The 17,169-nt window shown below is 44.1% G+C and overlaps 3 protein-coding genes across 4 annotated transcripts; 1 reads left to right on the forward strand and 2 right to left on the reverse strand.

Moving 5' to 3' along the window:
- Nucleotides 1-1,124: 1,124 nt before the first annotated feature.
- Nucleotides 1,125-3,426, reverse strand: LOC112888024 (nascent polypeptide-associated complex subunit alpha-like protein 1). Its single transcript, XM_025954361.1, has 4 exons — nucleotides 3,266-3,426; nucleotides 2,380-2,461; nucleotides 1,689-1,813; nucleotides 1,125-1,607 (listed from the first exon to the last, which is right to left on the reverse strand). Exons 1-4 carry the CDS (start codon nucleotides 3,332-3,334, stop codon nucleotides 1,272-1,274), a joined length of 612 nt encoding a protein of 203 aa, XP_025810146.1. The 5' UTR covers nucleotides 3,335-3,426; the 3' UTR covers nucleotides 1,125-1,271.
- A 1,800-nt stretch (nucleotides 3,427-5,226) lies between these two features.
- Nucleotides 5,227-11,216, forward strand: LOC112886702. 2 transcript variants are annotated; one of them, XM_025952672.1, is made up of 5 exons: nucleotides 5,227-5,698; nucleotides 7,977-8,086; nucleotides 8,179-8,550; nucleotides 9,461-10,202; nucleotides 10,674-11,216. In XM_025952672.1, exons 1-5 carry the CDS (start codon nucleotides 5,434-5,436, stop codon nucleotides 10,751-10,753), a joined length of 1,569 nt encoding a protein of 522 aa, XP_025808457.1. In that variant the 5' UTR covers nucleotides 5,227-5,433; the 3' UTR covers nucleotides 10,754-11,216. The 2 variants fall into 2 exon arrangements, with proteins under 2 accessions (XP_025808457.1, XP_025808458.1); XM_025952673.1 differs by lacking the exon at nucleotides 5,227-5,698 and adding an exon at nucleotides 6,765-7,028.
- Nucleotides 11,217-11,517: 301 nt separating this feature from the next.
- Nucleotides 11,518-16,706, reverse strand: LOC112885874 (RNA-binding protein BRN1-like). The gene is made up of 9 exons (XM_025951558.1): nucleotides 16,332-16,706; nucleotides 14,886-14,968; nucleotides 14,214-14,265; nucleotides 14,000-14,125; nucleotides 13,811-13,893; nucleotides 12,904-13,086; nucleotides 12,262-12,601; nucleotides 11,984-12,127; nucleotides 11,518-11,900 (listed from the first exon to the last, which is right to left on the reverse strand). Exons 1-9 carry the CDS (start codon nucleotides 16,549-16,551, stop codon nucleotides 11,770-11,772), a joined length of 1,362 nt encoding a protein of 453 aa, XP_025807343.1. The 5' UTR covers nucleotides 16,552-16,706; the 3' UTR covers nucleotides 11,518-11,769.
- Between the last annotated feature and the right edge of the window lie 463 nt (nucleotides 16,707-17,169).

Below are 17,169 nucleotides of genomic sequence, written 5' to 3' on the forward strand. Positions count from 1 at the left end.
CATTTGTATCTCTAGACTCGCCTTCGTGCGAGGTACTTTATTTTGATCCTGAGTTAGGTGGTTTTATCGGAACTTTACCCGACAGATCACGGAATTATACCGTTTGAAGTGCAGTTGAGCCTTTACTGACTTTCGAGAAAGGATCAGTGCACCTAAATCGGGGTAATTCAGGTTGGTTTTGCCACATGTAATTTCTTTTGAAGTGGTGATCTTTTGCTTATTTTGCCTTTTTACTTGAATGTTTGTGAAATTAGAATGGTTGTGAAATTTGGAGTTGAGGCAGTGGTGGTCTGGTGGATGACTTGGTGAGTTGTGGTCTGGCCCGGCCCGCTACATGTGCTCGTGCTTTACAGGTGGGCCCGGCACGAAACATGCCCGTGGGCGTGGGCTTGGGCTGTAGATGCAGCCCGTGGGCCGGCACGGCACGGTGGAGAGTCGTGCCAGGCTAGGCTCGGCACGAAGTTGATCGGGCCATGCCAGGGCCGGGCCGGGCGGCCCGAATGGACATCTATAACTGTGAGGTACAATACACAATGAGAAATTCGTCATGTCGTGTTTCCAACATGGTTTGCTGACGCTGGATAAGTTGCAGGATTATCATGTCAGCTAGCCTCGTTACCCGTCGTCTTAATCGATCCGTGATAGCAGTCTCCCTCCCGGATTACAAGACAGATTCACGGCACGGTCAGGAATTATGCTCATCCTAGAACGCAGAGGACCCCATGGAAACCGATTTTATTTCACGCACATCAATGGTGAATGCGTGATAGTTCCAGTCCAGCACTCGAATTCGTCCCATGAACCTCAAGTTCTTTCAGGGTTCATCGGTTAAGCTGTCACGACTCATGAGCACAGGTCAATTTTCTAAACTTCTAAGACTGCCTAACCACTTGGATCTTTGAACTTAAAAAAAACATCTGTATCCCCTAAACTTAAAAATTAATACAAAGGTCAATTTAGACCTCAAAATGGCTTTGCTATTGTGGACTAAAATGATATTTTATTCTGGCGCCTATCACAAATCTCGATCAGAGCATTCCGACAAACCAACATCATTCGTCAAATTTATGAAGCACAAATCCTAACCGGACATGGAATGCGTGCAAATGTAGAGACAAAATCAATGCACGAAAAAGAGCCTTGAAGACATTTCCATTTGTTTCCAATCATACAACATGCAGAACAGCTCAACGCGACGACATGCGGTTCAGATCATAGATCCATTAAACAAGATAAAACTGTCATAATATCACAAGTAGGCGCACAACTGGCTAATTTGTCAGCTCCATGATTGCAGTAACTATGTCCCCATCAGCCGACTTCAGCGCCTTCACCGCCCTAGCCCTCGACACGGTAGCCTGGGTCATCACCAGCTCAATGTCCTTCTCCTCAACACCAGTCTCATCGACAGCTTCATCATCATCCTGGGCTGCTGTGGAGGCCTCTGGCTTTGACAGGACGCTGCTCATGTCCGGTGCCTTGAACTGCTCTGCAGCCTGTGTCTGCAGCTGCGAGCTCAGGTCCTCGATCTTGGCCTCCCCGAAGATCACATAGGTGTCTGATGCAGGGCTCTTGAAGACATCCGGTTTAGAGATGACAAAGAGCATCTGGAAATGGAACAAAAGTTGGATATATCAACAGAAACCTAACCAACAATATTCAGTAAAAAACCGAAGTCAGAAGCTTACATTCTTGCTCTTCTTGACAGTTACACGGCTTACACCAGTGATGGCCTTCATGCCAAGCTTCAGCATGGCCTTCCTGCTCTTTTTCTCACTGCGGCTCTGCTTAGATCTCCCACTAGCATCAACTCCTGCTCATTAAAAACATTGGAATTTTGAGTTGCTAACAAAAAGAAATCCACATATGCTTAGAACTAGAAGGGCATATAAAGAACTCCTAGAACAAATATATTATGGGATTGGGCTGACACTGCACAATGACAACTGCTGGACCATAATTTGACAATGTTTTCAGATACCATGTTTGTATTGACAACTGCAGTAACTATAGACAGTGCACTCATGTACGTAATGGAAACCAAGTATTAAAAATGGGAAAGGAGTATGGGGTATGATCTGGTATCCTCAAGCTTCTTGAAACTTACATCATGAAGTGAGTGTAGTAGAGATTCACTTCAGTAAATATGTTGTCTCGCCAGGTGTACAAAGAAAAGTTTGCACAAAAACTTAGCTATTCAACCAAAAAAGTTGAATACATGGAGGATCTATATCAAGCAAAAGGAAGACAGTGCAAAAATGGATGTAACTAAAATGAATCTGGCATGCAAATTTGTCGGAGAAATAAACAACACTGACAACATATACACAGCACATGTGGATACCCATAGCTAACAGAGTGGCTACAACTTTCACATACCCTCGGCATCATCATCATCCTTGTCATCCTCATCATCGTCATCTTCCTCATCATCGTCATCCTCAATAATCGGGTCATCTCCCTGGAAGTACAGAGGGATTCCACCATTCAGATCATTAGAAATAAAAGTATGATTTATTTCAATATATGTACAACAGCTCAGTTAAGAAAAGAAATTAAATAGATGAAAACAATTAAGCAACAACAAACCATTGTTCAGTTAACATGCCTCTATAAATAGCACCAAGTTTACTTGAGGAATCAAATAACTAATGCAAATTATGTAAGTTATAATACAAGCAAAAGGCAGCCTGGACAGGAATACAGATTTCATCAAGCAAACAAGTTCTGTAGGAACCTTTAATGCATCATCTCTCCCCTTTCGCTACTAATTCTTGTGGTGCTCTGTATGAAGGGAAGCAGGAACTACCAGAACCAGCACATTCAAAACATGTGATCTAGTATCTATGAAGTGGGCATGAACTATTAAAGTCTACAACATGCCAATCAGACGACAGACAACAGGCAAACCACAATCAGTAAAACGGACTTGAGCACAACAAGCTCAAACGAGGCAGGCAACGCAGGGTAAAACAGTATGATGCTTAAACTTCTTGCGTTACAGTAGAAGCTCAACAGAAGTGGTTGACAAGGCCCACAAAAGCACCAAACAGCAACCCCCAGCGTCACCATCCCCTCGCTACATCACTCCACGGCCGACACAGCATGAAACCCGCGAGATCCAGCCAGAAAACCGCCGCCTAGCACCCTAAAACCCCCCAAACTCGCATCGTCCCCTCGCCGGCGCCCGTGATCCGGCCGCGCCTGGGACGGGGGTGGGAGTGGAAGCGGAAGGGGTAGAGATGGGGATCGCATCGCGACTCACCTCGTGGATCTTCTGCTCCTCGAGCTGGGCGCGGAGCTGCTCCTCCGGCGTCGCGGTCTCGGCCGTCATGGTCGGTGTCGGAGGGCGGCTGCGAGGGGGCTAGAACCCTAGGCAGGAGAGGAAAGGGAATGGAGGCGTGTTGGTGAGAGCGTGAGGAAGCGGCGTTGCGGCGTGTTGACTCGGGGGCTTTATTTGTGCGGGGAGCAGGGGTGGCTTTGGGCCGTGTCGGAAGGCTCGTTTCAGGCCCACTTGAAGACTGCAGAGAACGAGGCGGAGTGGGCCTGGAACAGCTGTGGCACCGATCCTCCTCCTGACCCGAGCCTGGCCCAAGTCAAATGGAGTAGTTGACAGTTGACTTGTCATCATCCCAACCCGACGGCAAAGCGGTTTCAGGCGTTTCCCTGACAGGAAGGGTTCCCGTGGGGCCAGGAGGAGCACGTGGGCCATGCTCTGGTGCGTGGACCGGGTTTACGGAGACGGTCCAGGACCAGCTCGAGGCCTGGCGGCCTGCGGCTGGCGCGTGCGCGTGAGGACCGTGACGTCCTCACGCGCTCCACGGTCGGTCATGCACCCGCCGTGGATCCTCTGCGGGCCCGCGGCTGCACGGCGGTGCACCCTGACTTGCCTGGCGATCGGATACTTGAAGAAAAATCAGAGCCCAACTTTTTTTCAACGTAATGGTGTACCCCGAGATAAGCATAATAATACTAAAACCAGTGGCGAAGCTATCAGTATGGCGAGCCGTGGCGGCAGCCATATATCACATATATCACACTTAGTGCTTGTAGAATATATTTATCCAATCATCATTTACCACAATGCTTAATATTTTCATACAATTGTGACTCACAAGCTTATCAGTAATATATTTACGCATATTTGATGACAATATCTATATTTTATTGCATTGTAACCTCTTATCACATGTACGTGTTTCTTTAAATAAATTAGTAGCAGTAGATTCGCCATAGGTAAATTTTAATTCTGGCTCCGCTACTGCTAAAGTAAAGATTGAATTCAAATATGTCATTAGCCTAGCTTTCAACATAGGCTTGTACCGGGGTGAAGAAACAAACTAACAAAATATTAGGTGTGGCACCACAGTAAAATGAAGAGAGATAATGCTATATTGTGGGTTTTCTCGGTACACGTGAATCATCAATTTTCTCGCAAAAAAGGTGAATCATCAATTTATGTTAAGGTGTAGTTTTTTCTTGAAAGATCTGTGTCAAGGTCTAAAGTTGAGCTTCTTCATCAGAGCTAGAGAAAACTAGCAACTAAACAATCCAAACTCCAAAGCTTGGATATTGTACATTCCATAATTTGGCATGTGATGTAGTGAACCTGGTGGCAAGCAAATTGTTTCAACCTAGCTATCTTTTCCCCCCTCTAAAGCCAGCTTCTTTAGAAGAGCATACGGAGCCATAGAGCTATGCTAAACGGTCGTGGAAAAATAGATAAGATGACTATCGCCAATAAATGCACATTTTAGTTTTACCTTATGTTGTATACGAGATATTTTCATCTATAAAGATGCCTTAGAATACATATTCTGAATTATATTTATAGAAGAGGTCTTAAAATATATATTCTAAATTATATGTATTTTAAAAGCTTAACACGTTCACTTGCTATAAAACTAAACCCAAACCCATTTATATCTCAATCATAACAAACCCGTACATTCTTTGTCCACTGACCGCGGATGATCTATCTCGAGAGGTTTCACTCTTCAAACAAAAAAAACCCTACCTCACACTTAACACGAGACAAAACCCATCATATGAGAGAAGACACAAACATGAAACCCCGAGCAAATTCTGAGCTACACTAGACAAATGAACCGCAAACACAAATCGCCGTAAATTTCAAACGCCCAACGCAAACGTTAGGCTGGACAGCCAACGCACCCACAAGTCACGCACGTCTGCTCACGGGCTCGGACAAAAGGCCGAAGCGGCCATCACTGCGCGACGCACTACTCCCTCCTCTACCTCCTCTTCTTCCCCCGCTCGACCATCTCACCAGTCACAACCACCCCACCCGTGCGCGGCGCCGGCGGCAGGCCGGCAGCACCGCGTGCGCCGAGGAGAACCGGGCCCTCGCCATCTCAGCCTCGCCGGAGCGGCGGCAATGGCTGCGGGCGGCGATGCGTGAGGGAGCGCGGCATGGGGAAGGAGGAGGGCGGGGGGCGGCAGCAGCCGACGCCAGCGGAGGGAGGGCAAGGAGGAAGCGGCGGCGGAGGAGGCGGAGGAAGAGGAAGGGGAATAGGGGGGCGGTGTAGCAGCTGGTGCCGCGGGGCCGCGCGACCGCAATGCGTGGCCGCGCTGCTGCTCGGCGCCGCCGTGGCGCTCTCCGCGCTCTTCCTGCTGCCGCCCTTCGCGGGGCGCCGCGGCGGCGCCGCTGCGCCGGATCCGGGCGGCGCGTTCGCAGGTCAGACCCGCATTGCGGGATCTCGCTCGCCTTGCTTCCGTCTTCCTCCTTTGTTTTTTTTTAAAAATCTCTTTCGTCGTACGGACTCCACGGGCAGTGAATTAGCGATTTCCTTGTTAGCTTTCAGCTCAGTAGTTCGTGCTGATTGGAGCGCCGTGCCCGATTGCTCTTGGATTCTTCATCTGCAGCGAAGCTGCAAAGTTCGTCTCCTTACAGGGCAACTTGATCAAATTCGACGAATTTTTCATTTGCGTCTCCTGTTTCTTTGCCGGAGCAACTTGGCCGCTTTCCGTGCGCTTATGTCACTTTCTTAGATACGCTGTTATTAGTTTGTGAATGCTAGATTCTAGCGCAACATTTAGGTGGCATAGCCAAAGGACTCGCTTGTATTGATGTGATCCGTGCTGTGCTGCTCTTAATGTATGTGCAGTGCACCTGTTTTCAAGTGCCGTTCTTGATAGTGGACAGGATAGGAAATAAGAGGCCAACCAATATATGTGCCTAGTGGAAAAAGATGGTTCTGTTCCCTGGATGGTTGGGTGATGCCATATTCGTTTTACCATATCAGCATTTCCCCATATGGTGCTGGTCGGAGATTTTTGCGTGGATTGCCAATTTGGGTTGGGCCATTGTATTCTGTTTTCAGGTAGTCTCTGTGGTGCTTCTGGTATGTGCCTTTCGGCCGGCTGTTGTGAACACTTACTAAAAAGAATTTCAAGGGTTTAACTCTTATCAAACCGAATGATCAATTTTATGCGTTGAGTGGTGGCTTGTTCTCTCCCTGGATTTTCTCTAGAAGCCAAGTGGAGAAAATATTTTCTTCTGTGCTCGGAAAAAAAAGAAATAAGTTTCTTAGTTGGTGCCGCTGATGGAAATATTTTAATTTCCTTAACTTATCTTTTGGATATGTTGGACTTTAAAGATACCGACAAAAATTGCCGCGCAAAGGCAATGATTTATATGAAATAGTTATATTACAAAGCTTTGGCAAACTTCCAAAATAGAATGGATAGCACTTCTATTGAATGCTGATGTTAGAAGGTCCGACAAAAACTGCCGCGGTTGAGGACACCATAGTTTGTTGAATGGCAATGTCAGAAGATCTCGACAAAATTTGCCGTGATACAGAAGCCATTGCATATGGAGTGGTGATGTTAAGCTGACAAATATTCTATGATGGAGTAGCCCAACCTTCAAATAGCGAATAAGCGACATTACAAATTGGCAGCATTGTTTTGGAAGAGAAAAATTGTATTCCATCTTTCAATCCAATGATGATAAGCAGCATTTACTATTGGAAGTGACTATTTGACTACTAGGACTCTAGGAGGTATAGATTTTTCATTCTTTTTTTTTACATAAATTAAAATGTTACTAATGCTTAGAAGAATATGAGTTTAGGTTGCATCTACATTTTGCTAATTCATTCTAAATAGAGCTATTGGCTTATGTCGGATAGCAACAGTACATTCAATAAAGTAAATTACCATTGTCAAGACCACCAAATTGTATAGTCCCAGCTATATAGTCAACCGGGGTATTCAACGCACAACAGGGTCCTTACTGTTAGTTATGATATTGGATGCTGTATGGGTAGGAATGCAAGTGGATGTCTAGTGAGTAGTGGATCACTACAATAGATCATTTTTGTTCCATTTTTCTTGCTTTGAAATCCTGAGTAATTCATTTGGATGAGTTTAGGTCTACCCGATGATCCAAACTTGCATCCCTATGAATGAGATCTGTCAAAATTGCTTTGATCATAAAGAATAGGAAAGTTGATACTTTTATTTTCTTGATTAGATGTAGGGTGGTGGTTTTGATGATTCACTTGATGACCAGTAACGATCATGAATATCAACACTTCTATCTTCCGCATGTATACAAAGCTATGAATTGTGTTCAAACATTAATTCAGGTAGTTCCATGGTGCAAGATACTATTCTGGTTTCGCTTTTGGCTTGTGCAGCATCTGTGTCGCAGAACTGGCAAGAACATATCTAGTGCTCCCAGGGATTAGGAACTCTAGAAGCATCAAAATTCCAACCATGGGAGCATCATGCCAACATCATAAAAGTTTGGTTGGAGTTTTTCCTGCACTTTTAGATATTCAACCGTGCATCGTAACCATGGGAGCGTCTAACCCATTGGGAGCACTAGATATGTTCTTGAATATAACTACTAAAATTAGATTGACATTAATACTAGATGTAGCTTTTAGTTTCATCTGTTGATAAATGCCAGTGTTTTTACTGTTCAAGTCATGCTATTTTGGCAGCTGATATTGTGGCAAGCTTTATGCTACAGAAGACAGCTTCTGAGCTGAGTGGAAGTACATCTAAGCTTGAATTTGACATCTATGAGGAAGTTGGCATTCCTAACTCAACTGTAAGTCACAACGTTGTGCATTATTTATGTTCTTCTTGTCATGCACAGTGGATCCAATGTTCTATCATGCTGATTTCCATATGATTGTATAGGTGGCTATAAATTTTCTACAACCATTAGGTGCATCAAACTGGACATATGTGATCTTCAGTATTATTCCTTATCCAATATTCTCAACTATGTCACCAACTTGGTTGAGCATCCTTAGGGCTTCTTTTATGTCCTTGGTTGTAGAGCAGTCAAAACTCCACTTGACAGAGTCTCTATTTGGGAATTCAACAAACTTCGAGGTGTTTAAGTTCCCTGGTGGAATTACCATTATCCCTCCACAGGCTGCGTTTCTTCTTCAGAAACCCTATGCATCTTTCAACTTCACTCTGAATTTCCCGATCTACAAAGTACAAGAGAAAACAAATGAGTTGAAACACCAAATGAAATCCGGACTACGTCTCAATCCCTACGAGGTTAGTATCAGTTAGGTTAAATTTCTGTTTTACCCATTTTTACTATTATCATTATTATCTGCAGTATTATACTATTGGTAGTGTATTCATCTTTTTGCCCCCAAATTGTTCTGGACTATACCTGAATGGTTTGACTGCTTGCTTGTTTGTTTTCATTGGGTTCCTGATCTTGCATGTAAACATGCACCATACATTTAATTTCTATGACCTGATGGGCATGCAATTAATAAGCATGCATATGCATGTTCCTTGTACTTGTGTGTGAGTAACTGGGCACTTGATGGAATATAGCTTGCCTCATTTTGTCCTTCGTGAATCGGGTGTATATGGTCTATGTGGCAGCACTTGTGCATGTATAAGAGAACAGAAGAACTTGCAAGCATTATATATGGACTACAGGATGTTATTCTAGAACTTTGTACTTTTACAAAAGGAAATGTGATGGTGTAAAAATGGGTTTGCTAGGTGTCATACACAAGGATGGGCACCAATACTTATTATCATATAATGGCTGGTTAGGATGCTTTCGCACTGGTTATTCCATATAGTAACTACTATGCTGGTGTCTGAACTGATACTGGTTACCATTTTTTAAAAAGTAAACTTGGGCAAAAAATTAAAAAGTAACAATGAAAGTAGATATTTCTCTATGTATTACAAATGTTTTAGCAAGTCAGTAAGAGGTGGTCGTGTAGTGCATGAAGAATGCGGAGAGATCACTACTATTTTTGTTTTTGTCATTCACAGTTGCTCCTTGCCTTAGGACTAATGAGTAATGACTCTTATTTGTTGGACATTAAAAAATTTGGGATGGGGAAATGACGTGCTGCAAAGGCCACACCAGTTCAATGTTCACTGTTAGATCTTGTTCCTGTTTGTTCAACTGAGTCTCCTTTCTTGTACTTTGCAGAACCTCTACATCAAATTGACGAATTCAAAAGGTTCAACGGTTGCTCCTCCAACAATTGTTGAGGTCTCCATTGTTCTTGAAGTTGGGAATCATCAGCCATCCATTCCAAGGATGAAGCAGTTGGCCCAAACAATTGCTAATTCGTCCTCAGGAAACTTGGGACTGAATCACACTGTGTTTGGCAGAGTAAAGCAGATAAGCCTTTCTTCTTATCTTAGACATTCTTTGCACAGTGAGGGTGGTACTGATGCACCTAGCCCAGCACCTATGCCTTATCAAGATCATCCTCACCACCACCACCGCCGCCGCCACCACTGCCACCGCCATCATCACCATGAACACCACCACCACCATCACAATAGTCATGAGGACAAGAAGCATTTTGCTCCATCTCCTGCTCCTGTATATTCTCCTGTCCAACAGCCCAAATATAGATCTCCATCCCCATCTTGTCCATACGGATACACCAAGAAGCCAAAGAATAAAGCTCCTGTAGCCCCAACTGCTGAACCAGTAGCTAGTAACCAATATTATGCTTCCCCTGCAACCATACCTTGTGCAGTGCCACCACCATCCATTAGTCCATCGCCTTCCGTTCATCACTCTCCTAATAATCCAGGGAGACACAACAGTGCCCTCAGTCCTTCTCCAGCACTTGCGAAGCCCCATTTGCATACAGCACCTCGCGTTCATAGACATCATCCTACTCCAACGCCAGCTGTGGCCCCTGCTCCTCATTCATGTGAGTCATTTCCCCCTTGGTCCTTATTTATGTTTTCACAACTAGCAGGTGTTACTATTTTAAAGAAATACTTGTTTATAAAGATTATGGGCGATATGATTTTTCAGTGTTGGTGGTTTATTTTCTTTTTTTTTCTTCTTGTAGCTCTAATCCCAAATTTGAAGAATATCCAATCAGCGAAACTTTTCTACTTCTACTGTAGTAATTTTGCCGGTGAAACTTCTGTACTTCAACTGTAGTAATTTTGCTAGTAGCAATGCAAGGTCACACATTGAATGGAACTACAATAGTGCAACGCGGTCTAAATAAGTTCTCTGATTTCATTTCATTCACTGCATTGTCCTTGCGAGTTGCCACCATGCTGTAGGCCTGGAGTACAAACTGCTCAATTGCTACCTTGTATCTCCTTTTTCAAATGCTATCAACATTTCCTCACTTGCTACTGACCATCCATTGTTTGTGCAATTGCAGCATATGCCACACAAAGGCATTCTTGCCTTTGGCAGTGGGCCCTCGCACTGCTCATGTGTATGCTGATGGGTCTGCCATGATGAGGGCAGCTGTTCGAGACTAAAAATAGTCCAGAACAAGCAGAACTGCTGTTCCGAGATGGATGTAGGCGCAGAATAACGCACCCAGGCTGGAGGTGATGCTGTATACCTAGAGAGCGTGTGTATATGGATCGGGGATATAAAGCAGCAGCTGGGCATCTGTGCGTATGTGTATAATGGGCAAAGCCAGATGCGGCAGGCCTTGTGTGTGTTTGCCCAAAACACAGACGGTGGAATCCAGTATAGGCGCTTATACAAAAAGAGTTGCCTCCAGTTATCTGAGACTCGGACTTTGCGTTGGCCGATATACGCTTGCGAAACTTTGAAATGAGCTCTTGTGTTCCTGGAAGAAAGCTGCCGCAAGTAGAGAGTGAAAAATCTGGATGTTCCTAAACCAGGGCAGTGCCAATTAACATATTCAGAGCAAATGGATTATTTGCCGCCTGGGTTTTGCCCAGCTTCACATTTTTTTTGTCTGTTAAATATTCTTGGGAAACAAATTTCTCAAGCTTTGGCCAATGCAGTACCATCCAGTCAATAGGCCTTGTTAGCAAGATCTATAATAATGGTCAGTGACCAGTACACATCCAGTTATAAAAAAAAAAGGCCTCCAAAGAATTTAACAAGCTGTGAAAGAACTTATAATTACCCATTTAAGTGAACTGCTACCAGAAGATTTGCTGCAAGGTCAAGGATGAAAGCATACACTGAAAACATGTCATACCCACAAATAAAAAAGATATTCAGACATGAAATGGTTCACGAGAGGAGAAATAAAATAACAATTGAATGAATTAATGTCTGATGTACAAGGGGTCTGATGGTACAAGTGCTACAACTATGCTGCGACAAAAATACACAACATGACAGCTTACAAGAATGTGAATTGAACAAAGATACAAGAGCCGCCACCGACAACAGTGTGGTGGGAGGCCAGATGAAACAATGTAGCGATCAATTATAACACATATGTACTGATTTTCCTGATGGTGTGAGCTTACACTGGAATCGCTTTGTCAGAAAGGTTTACTGTGCTTGCTGTTGTCTCGCTTGAGTTGTACTTTCAATTTTTTACCACCTAATTGGAATCCATTCATCATACTAATGGCTGTTTGTGCAGAGGCTGGAGAATCATAGCTTACAAAACCTGTATAGGTCCAGGAATAAGTTAGCAAACCATGTATGCTAGACGATCTATCATCAAAATTCAAGCTAGGAAGAACTAGTTACCAAAGCATTTACTAACACCAGTTGCCTTGTCTACAAAAACTTTAGCACTCAAAACTCTACCAAAACTATGAAATGCACTTGCAAGATCATGGTCACTGAATTCTTGTGGTATGTGGTATATGAACAAGTTGGCTCCAGGAGGACCTGCACATGTGACAACCATTTCTAAGACAGAAATCTTCAAATAATAATGCATCTAATACAAACAAAAATTCTGTTACAAAAAGAATTAAGAACATATAAAAAATAAAACAAGTGAAATCTCATGAGCAGCAAACCTTCTATCTGGGGACCAGGATTGCTGCTGGCTCCCGAAGACGTGGGTGAATTAGCATTTGGATTTTGAACTTTGACTGAATTGTGAGAATTTGCAAAAGGACGATTGTTAATAGCACCACCAGGATAAGTCCCAGGATACTGTATGCCAGGCAGAGGTGAATAGGGGCTTCCTAACTGTGTTGAATTAAATGATCTAGGAACTGAATTAGGGGAAAGTTCAGAATTAGCTCCACGGACTGAGCTTCCTTGATTAACAGGCTGAACCATATTCTGGAAGGCAGCTTGATTTTGCATAGGAGATAGAGGAGGGTACTGCATAAGTCCATAGGTTCCTTGTGGCTGCACAGAGCAATATAAGAAAAATATTATCCACAATGCCAAACAAGTAAAATACTGGAAGTATTGTTGTGGCACTGGCACTTTACATGCATATTGCCATACTGCATAATTAAGTTTTTCATTGCATATTTTATAAAATCCAAATAAAGTTTCATGCAGCATTTCTTATTTTGGTTATTCGGAGTATACTGCTAGGACACAAACATAAGGATGATGGCAAACTGAGCAGTTCAAAAGATTCCATGGAGCTATCTTGCTGTATCATGGACTAACCTAACCAAGACAATTTATGCATAACTTACCTGGTAGCCATATCCGTTGTACTGAGGTACATATCCCATCTGTAAAGCTCCAAACAATGAGGTCTGCTGCATGGCATTTGCATTCAACATGTTAGAAGACTGGAATTGAGCTTTTTGTGCTTTTCGAGCCTGTCTTTCCTTTTCAGTGTCAGCCCATTTGACAACCAAGGGAACACTTGAACCCTAACAAAAATGAACAGGTCGTGTTAGATTCATGCAACTGGTCATGAAATTTCAGAGGCAATAATAGAAACTATCAAACATCACATAATGCCAAGGTATTAATGATTCACGGTATGCATCAATATCTCCATCAAATGTAAGGCAAAATGTCATGAAGGAAACATCTAAAATAATTGCACACAATAGCTTCTCTAGAAGACTGGAGTCCGGTATGCATAATTTTACTTTGCTTGAATCTTTGATATTATGTTCAAGTAATGAAAGAAGTGGAATCCAGAATTTCTGGCTCTAAATATAGGAAACTAGCACAATAATCAACCATCAAACGATGTAGAAATAGCATCCAATATGTGGCTGATAAGTGGGGCCTGAGGTCACATGTCAGTAACACATATGAAAATTTTGAACTAAGGTGATGTTTGCATTGCGCTAAACAATTTGGCCAGGTGCATGTTGCTTTGTGTGAGCATCTTCTTTTGGTATTTTTGAAGTTCAATGACAGTGAGTGCAATATTCATCCAACACCAACACGAGATTTGGGCTAACTCTGTTAATACAATTTGGATCATGCCTGTGGAGTTGCGGCAGTAGTCTAATGACTGAAGAAAACTGGCATAACCCAGTTACAAGTAGGTGGGGTTCTGTGATATGTTTTCAGGAGAAGTGGAGTAAAATATCACCAGCACAGACAAGGAAAAATCAAATCCTTTTTATTCTAACAAACCTCTATCTTGTGCTTTCCATTTAGAGCTTCTATCGCAGCCACAGCTTGCTCTTTTGTTTCATATTTCAGAAAGGCACAGCCAGCTGCAACATTCACAGTTGACGATGAAGTTAAATATGCAGGAAAGTGTAACAAAAGTGAATAAGCGATCTTCCTTCCCTATCAACTGTCCTCACAAGATAAATATACCTTTGCTTGCCTGTTGCGAACCTCTCAAAATCTGCAAATCCTTGATATTCCCGTATTGTGAAAATAAATCGGTCATTTCATCATCTGTTACATTTTTCGGGAGCATTCCAACAAAAAGCTTGTGCTCTGAAAGTAATAGCACAAGACATGTCAGTGAAAATGATAAATAACTGAGCCAAGATCAACATACAAATTTATTATGAGAGCATCATACCCAATCTTTCCAACTCTCCGTCAGCATATTTTACTTGCAATGGACTTGAGGCCTGATTTAAAATAGAGAAAAGATGAAAAAGAGAAACATTTAAAGCATTGGAGAGAAGTAAAATATGTTTCACAAGAATCACAAGATATAATACGTGTTAGGAATATTAAATAATTCCTAAATGATGGATTCCAATTTTATATGGAGACTCTTTGAAACTTTCTTAGAAGCATTTCAAATTTTGCCCATCATTAGAAGCATGCTAATATATCAAAGTCAGATTAATTCAGCAATGGCAAGTTTTGTTTCGCTTTATCCAGGTTCCAAAATTACAACTCTACTATTGACCTGCTCATATATTTCGGGGTTTAGGACCGATTGATTAATACATGTATGGAATCATCTTTCAAACTAGACAACAATAAGTTTTCAAAAAAACAAAACAAAAACTAGACAACAATATGGGAACGCTAGGGTTGAGTTCAGATCTCTAAGCTTATTACGTAAGCTGTAGATTATATAGAAACATATTTGAATGCAGGCAGTATCAGCTCCCACAATTTTTAAGAAAAATTTACAATATTGCAGCAACTTGTGACCCCAAAGAAGACAACCTACAGATGGATCAGTCACCACACTAAGGCAAATGTAGGTGAATCAAGCATGGTTCTCTTCACATACCCCAGGTAGGGTGCACTTGTTGTGATACGCGGTCACTGCCTTGTCTGCCTCCTCTCTTGATGGGCAGATCAGGAAGCAGCAGCCTGCACAGTCCCATTACACTTAGACATTAGATTAAAGATCAAATAAAGGAGCAAAAGGGTAGCAGCTTGCCATCTGTAGATTATATATTCACACTATATTACATCAAACTTTCTAAATTTGTGCTAAATGGAATTCCAGTTGAAATTTGCACATGGAACAACATTCACTATCATTTCACATATGACTCCTTCAAGGGAGAATACAAACACAGCTACAAGCAGGGTCATACTGAATCAGTCCCTCCACACAAATTCACACCAACCAAAGTAAAGAAAACTCCACTCCCCTGTTGTATTGAAAACAATCAGAACAATACTAAAGTAACGCCAAAGAAGTTTGGACAGCAGATTACTATAAATTCTTTTATGAGAGCAATTAAGTTCTTAAATCTTCATTCTTCAGAAGCAGCAAATATGTGTGCAATTCGGTTGTCACTAAATTTTAGCCAAATCATATGTACACGAAAATGCAGCTTTTCTAAGTTCTCAGTTAGTCTGTGCCACCAAAGACCACTATATTCAGCAGGCCAAGTGAAATCAACCTGTTCAAATTGAAGCTCAACTGCATCTACTCCCTCCGTCCCAAATTATTAGTCGTTTTGGCTTTTCTAGATTCATAAGCTTAGCTATGCACCTAGACATAATATATATGTCGATGCATAACAAAATACATGTATCTAGAAAAGGCAAAACGAATTGTAATTTGGGATGGAGGGAGTAAATCGCAAGAATTCAACACGCCAGCTTTGGGTCAAGCCCCATTAATTCAAGAAAACAAATACCAAAGAGAGAAAGGCCCTGCGCTCAAATCCCAGTACACCAGGGAGTTTCAAGGAAAAAAAAAGCAGCAACTTGTACATATCCACGACGGTAAGCGACCGCATGGAGTTGGCATCACGTCGTCGGATCTCTCCAGCGCCCACAGAGAACAAGACTACAAGAGTACCACCAATCCACTCCAGCGCAAAAGGTACCAAAATCCCCAAAAGGCGCGAAATTCCACACCGCATTGCACAGGGGCGGGCAGTCAAGCAACCAATTCCCAGCAAAGCACGAGACCTTTCGGCCCCGCCGGAGCATCCGCGAGCAGGAGCGCGGCAGCTGGAGCTCGGCGGCGGCATTGCCCCGGACCAAGCTCAGAACCCAGCCGAGAGCCCCCCAAGAGCAACGAAACCCCTCCCGAAAACGAAAGGCGGCGTACGGGCGGCGGAGCACCCCGAGCTTCCCCGCGGCCCAGATCCCGGGCCGGGAGAAGCCGCCCGGCGCGGGAGCCGCATTGGCGGCGCGGGCGGAGGGATCCCGGGGGCGGAGGCCGGGGCCCGGGAGGCGGGGTCGGGGAGGAGGCGTACGGATCCGTCGTTACCTCGCGAGACCCTGGTGGCCCTGTCGCGGATGACGGTGACCTCGTCGACGAGCGCCACGCGGGCGAACATGGCGGCGAGCTCGGGCTCGGACATCTGCTTGGGCACCTGCCCCACGAACAGCTTCACGCTCTCCCTGCCGCGCCCCTCCGCCGCCGCCGCCGCCGCCGCCCCTGCCGGCTGCTGCTGCTGCTGGTCCCTGTCGCTGCCGTCCTCCGCCATTGGCCGGGCGCTGGCAGGCTGGCTGGCCGGGCTAGGGTTTGCGCGCGTGGGCTGCGATGGGGGGCTGGTTGGTCGCCTCTTGGCGGAGGAGGAGGCGGAGCCGGGATTAATACAGTTAGTAAATAAATGGCGATTAAATTAGGGTGGCGTGGCGAACTGGCGATGGTGATGATGAGGGGGGGGGGGGGGGGGGGGGGGGGCGCGAGGAGAAGGCAGGGGAGGGAAGCCAGGGAGGACACGAGCTGGTGCCGTGGTGTGCTGCCTGTGAGGCTGTGACTCTGATTGATCTCGGTCTCTGCAGGCTGCCCAATTAAGCCCTCCAACGGTTTTCTTGCCGCTCTGGCGCGCTCTCCCTTGTCTTCTTCCTCTGTCAAGGCTTGTCCCGATCCTGGGGGCAGCCAAAACCATGTCCGGTTAAATTAGGTTCCTGGAGCCTTGCCATTTAAAATCTTCCGGGTAACGTGTTCTCAAACGTTTGCACGATGACGGCTGGCTCAAAACTACTCCATCCGTTTTTTTTAAAAAAAAATACTCATGTATAGCAGAGCTTACTTCAGCTTCGTCTTCATGTGTTGTGCGGAAATCAAAACACTATAACATAAAATTGTTTTGTAAGCT

The sequence above is a fragment of the Panicum hallii genome, chromosome 3, assembly GCF_002211085.1.
Source record: "Panicum hallii strain FIL2 chromosome 3, PHallii_v3.1, whole genome shotgun sequence".
Classification (NCBI taxonomy): domain Eukaryota; kingdom Viridiplantae; phylum Streptophyta; class Magnoliopsida; order Poales; family Poaceae; genus Panicum; species Panicum hallii.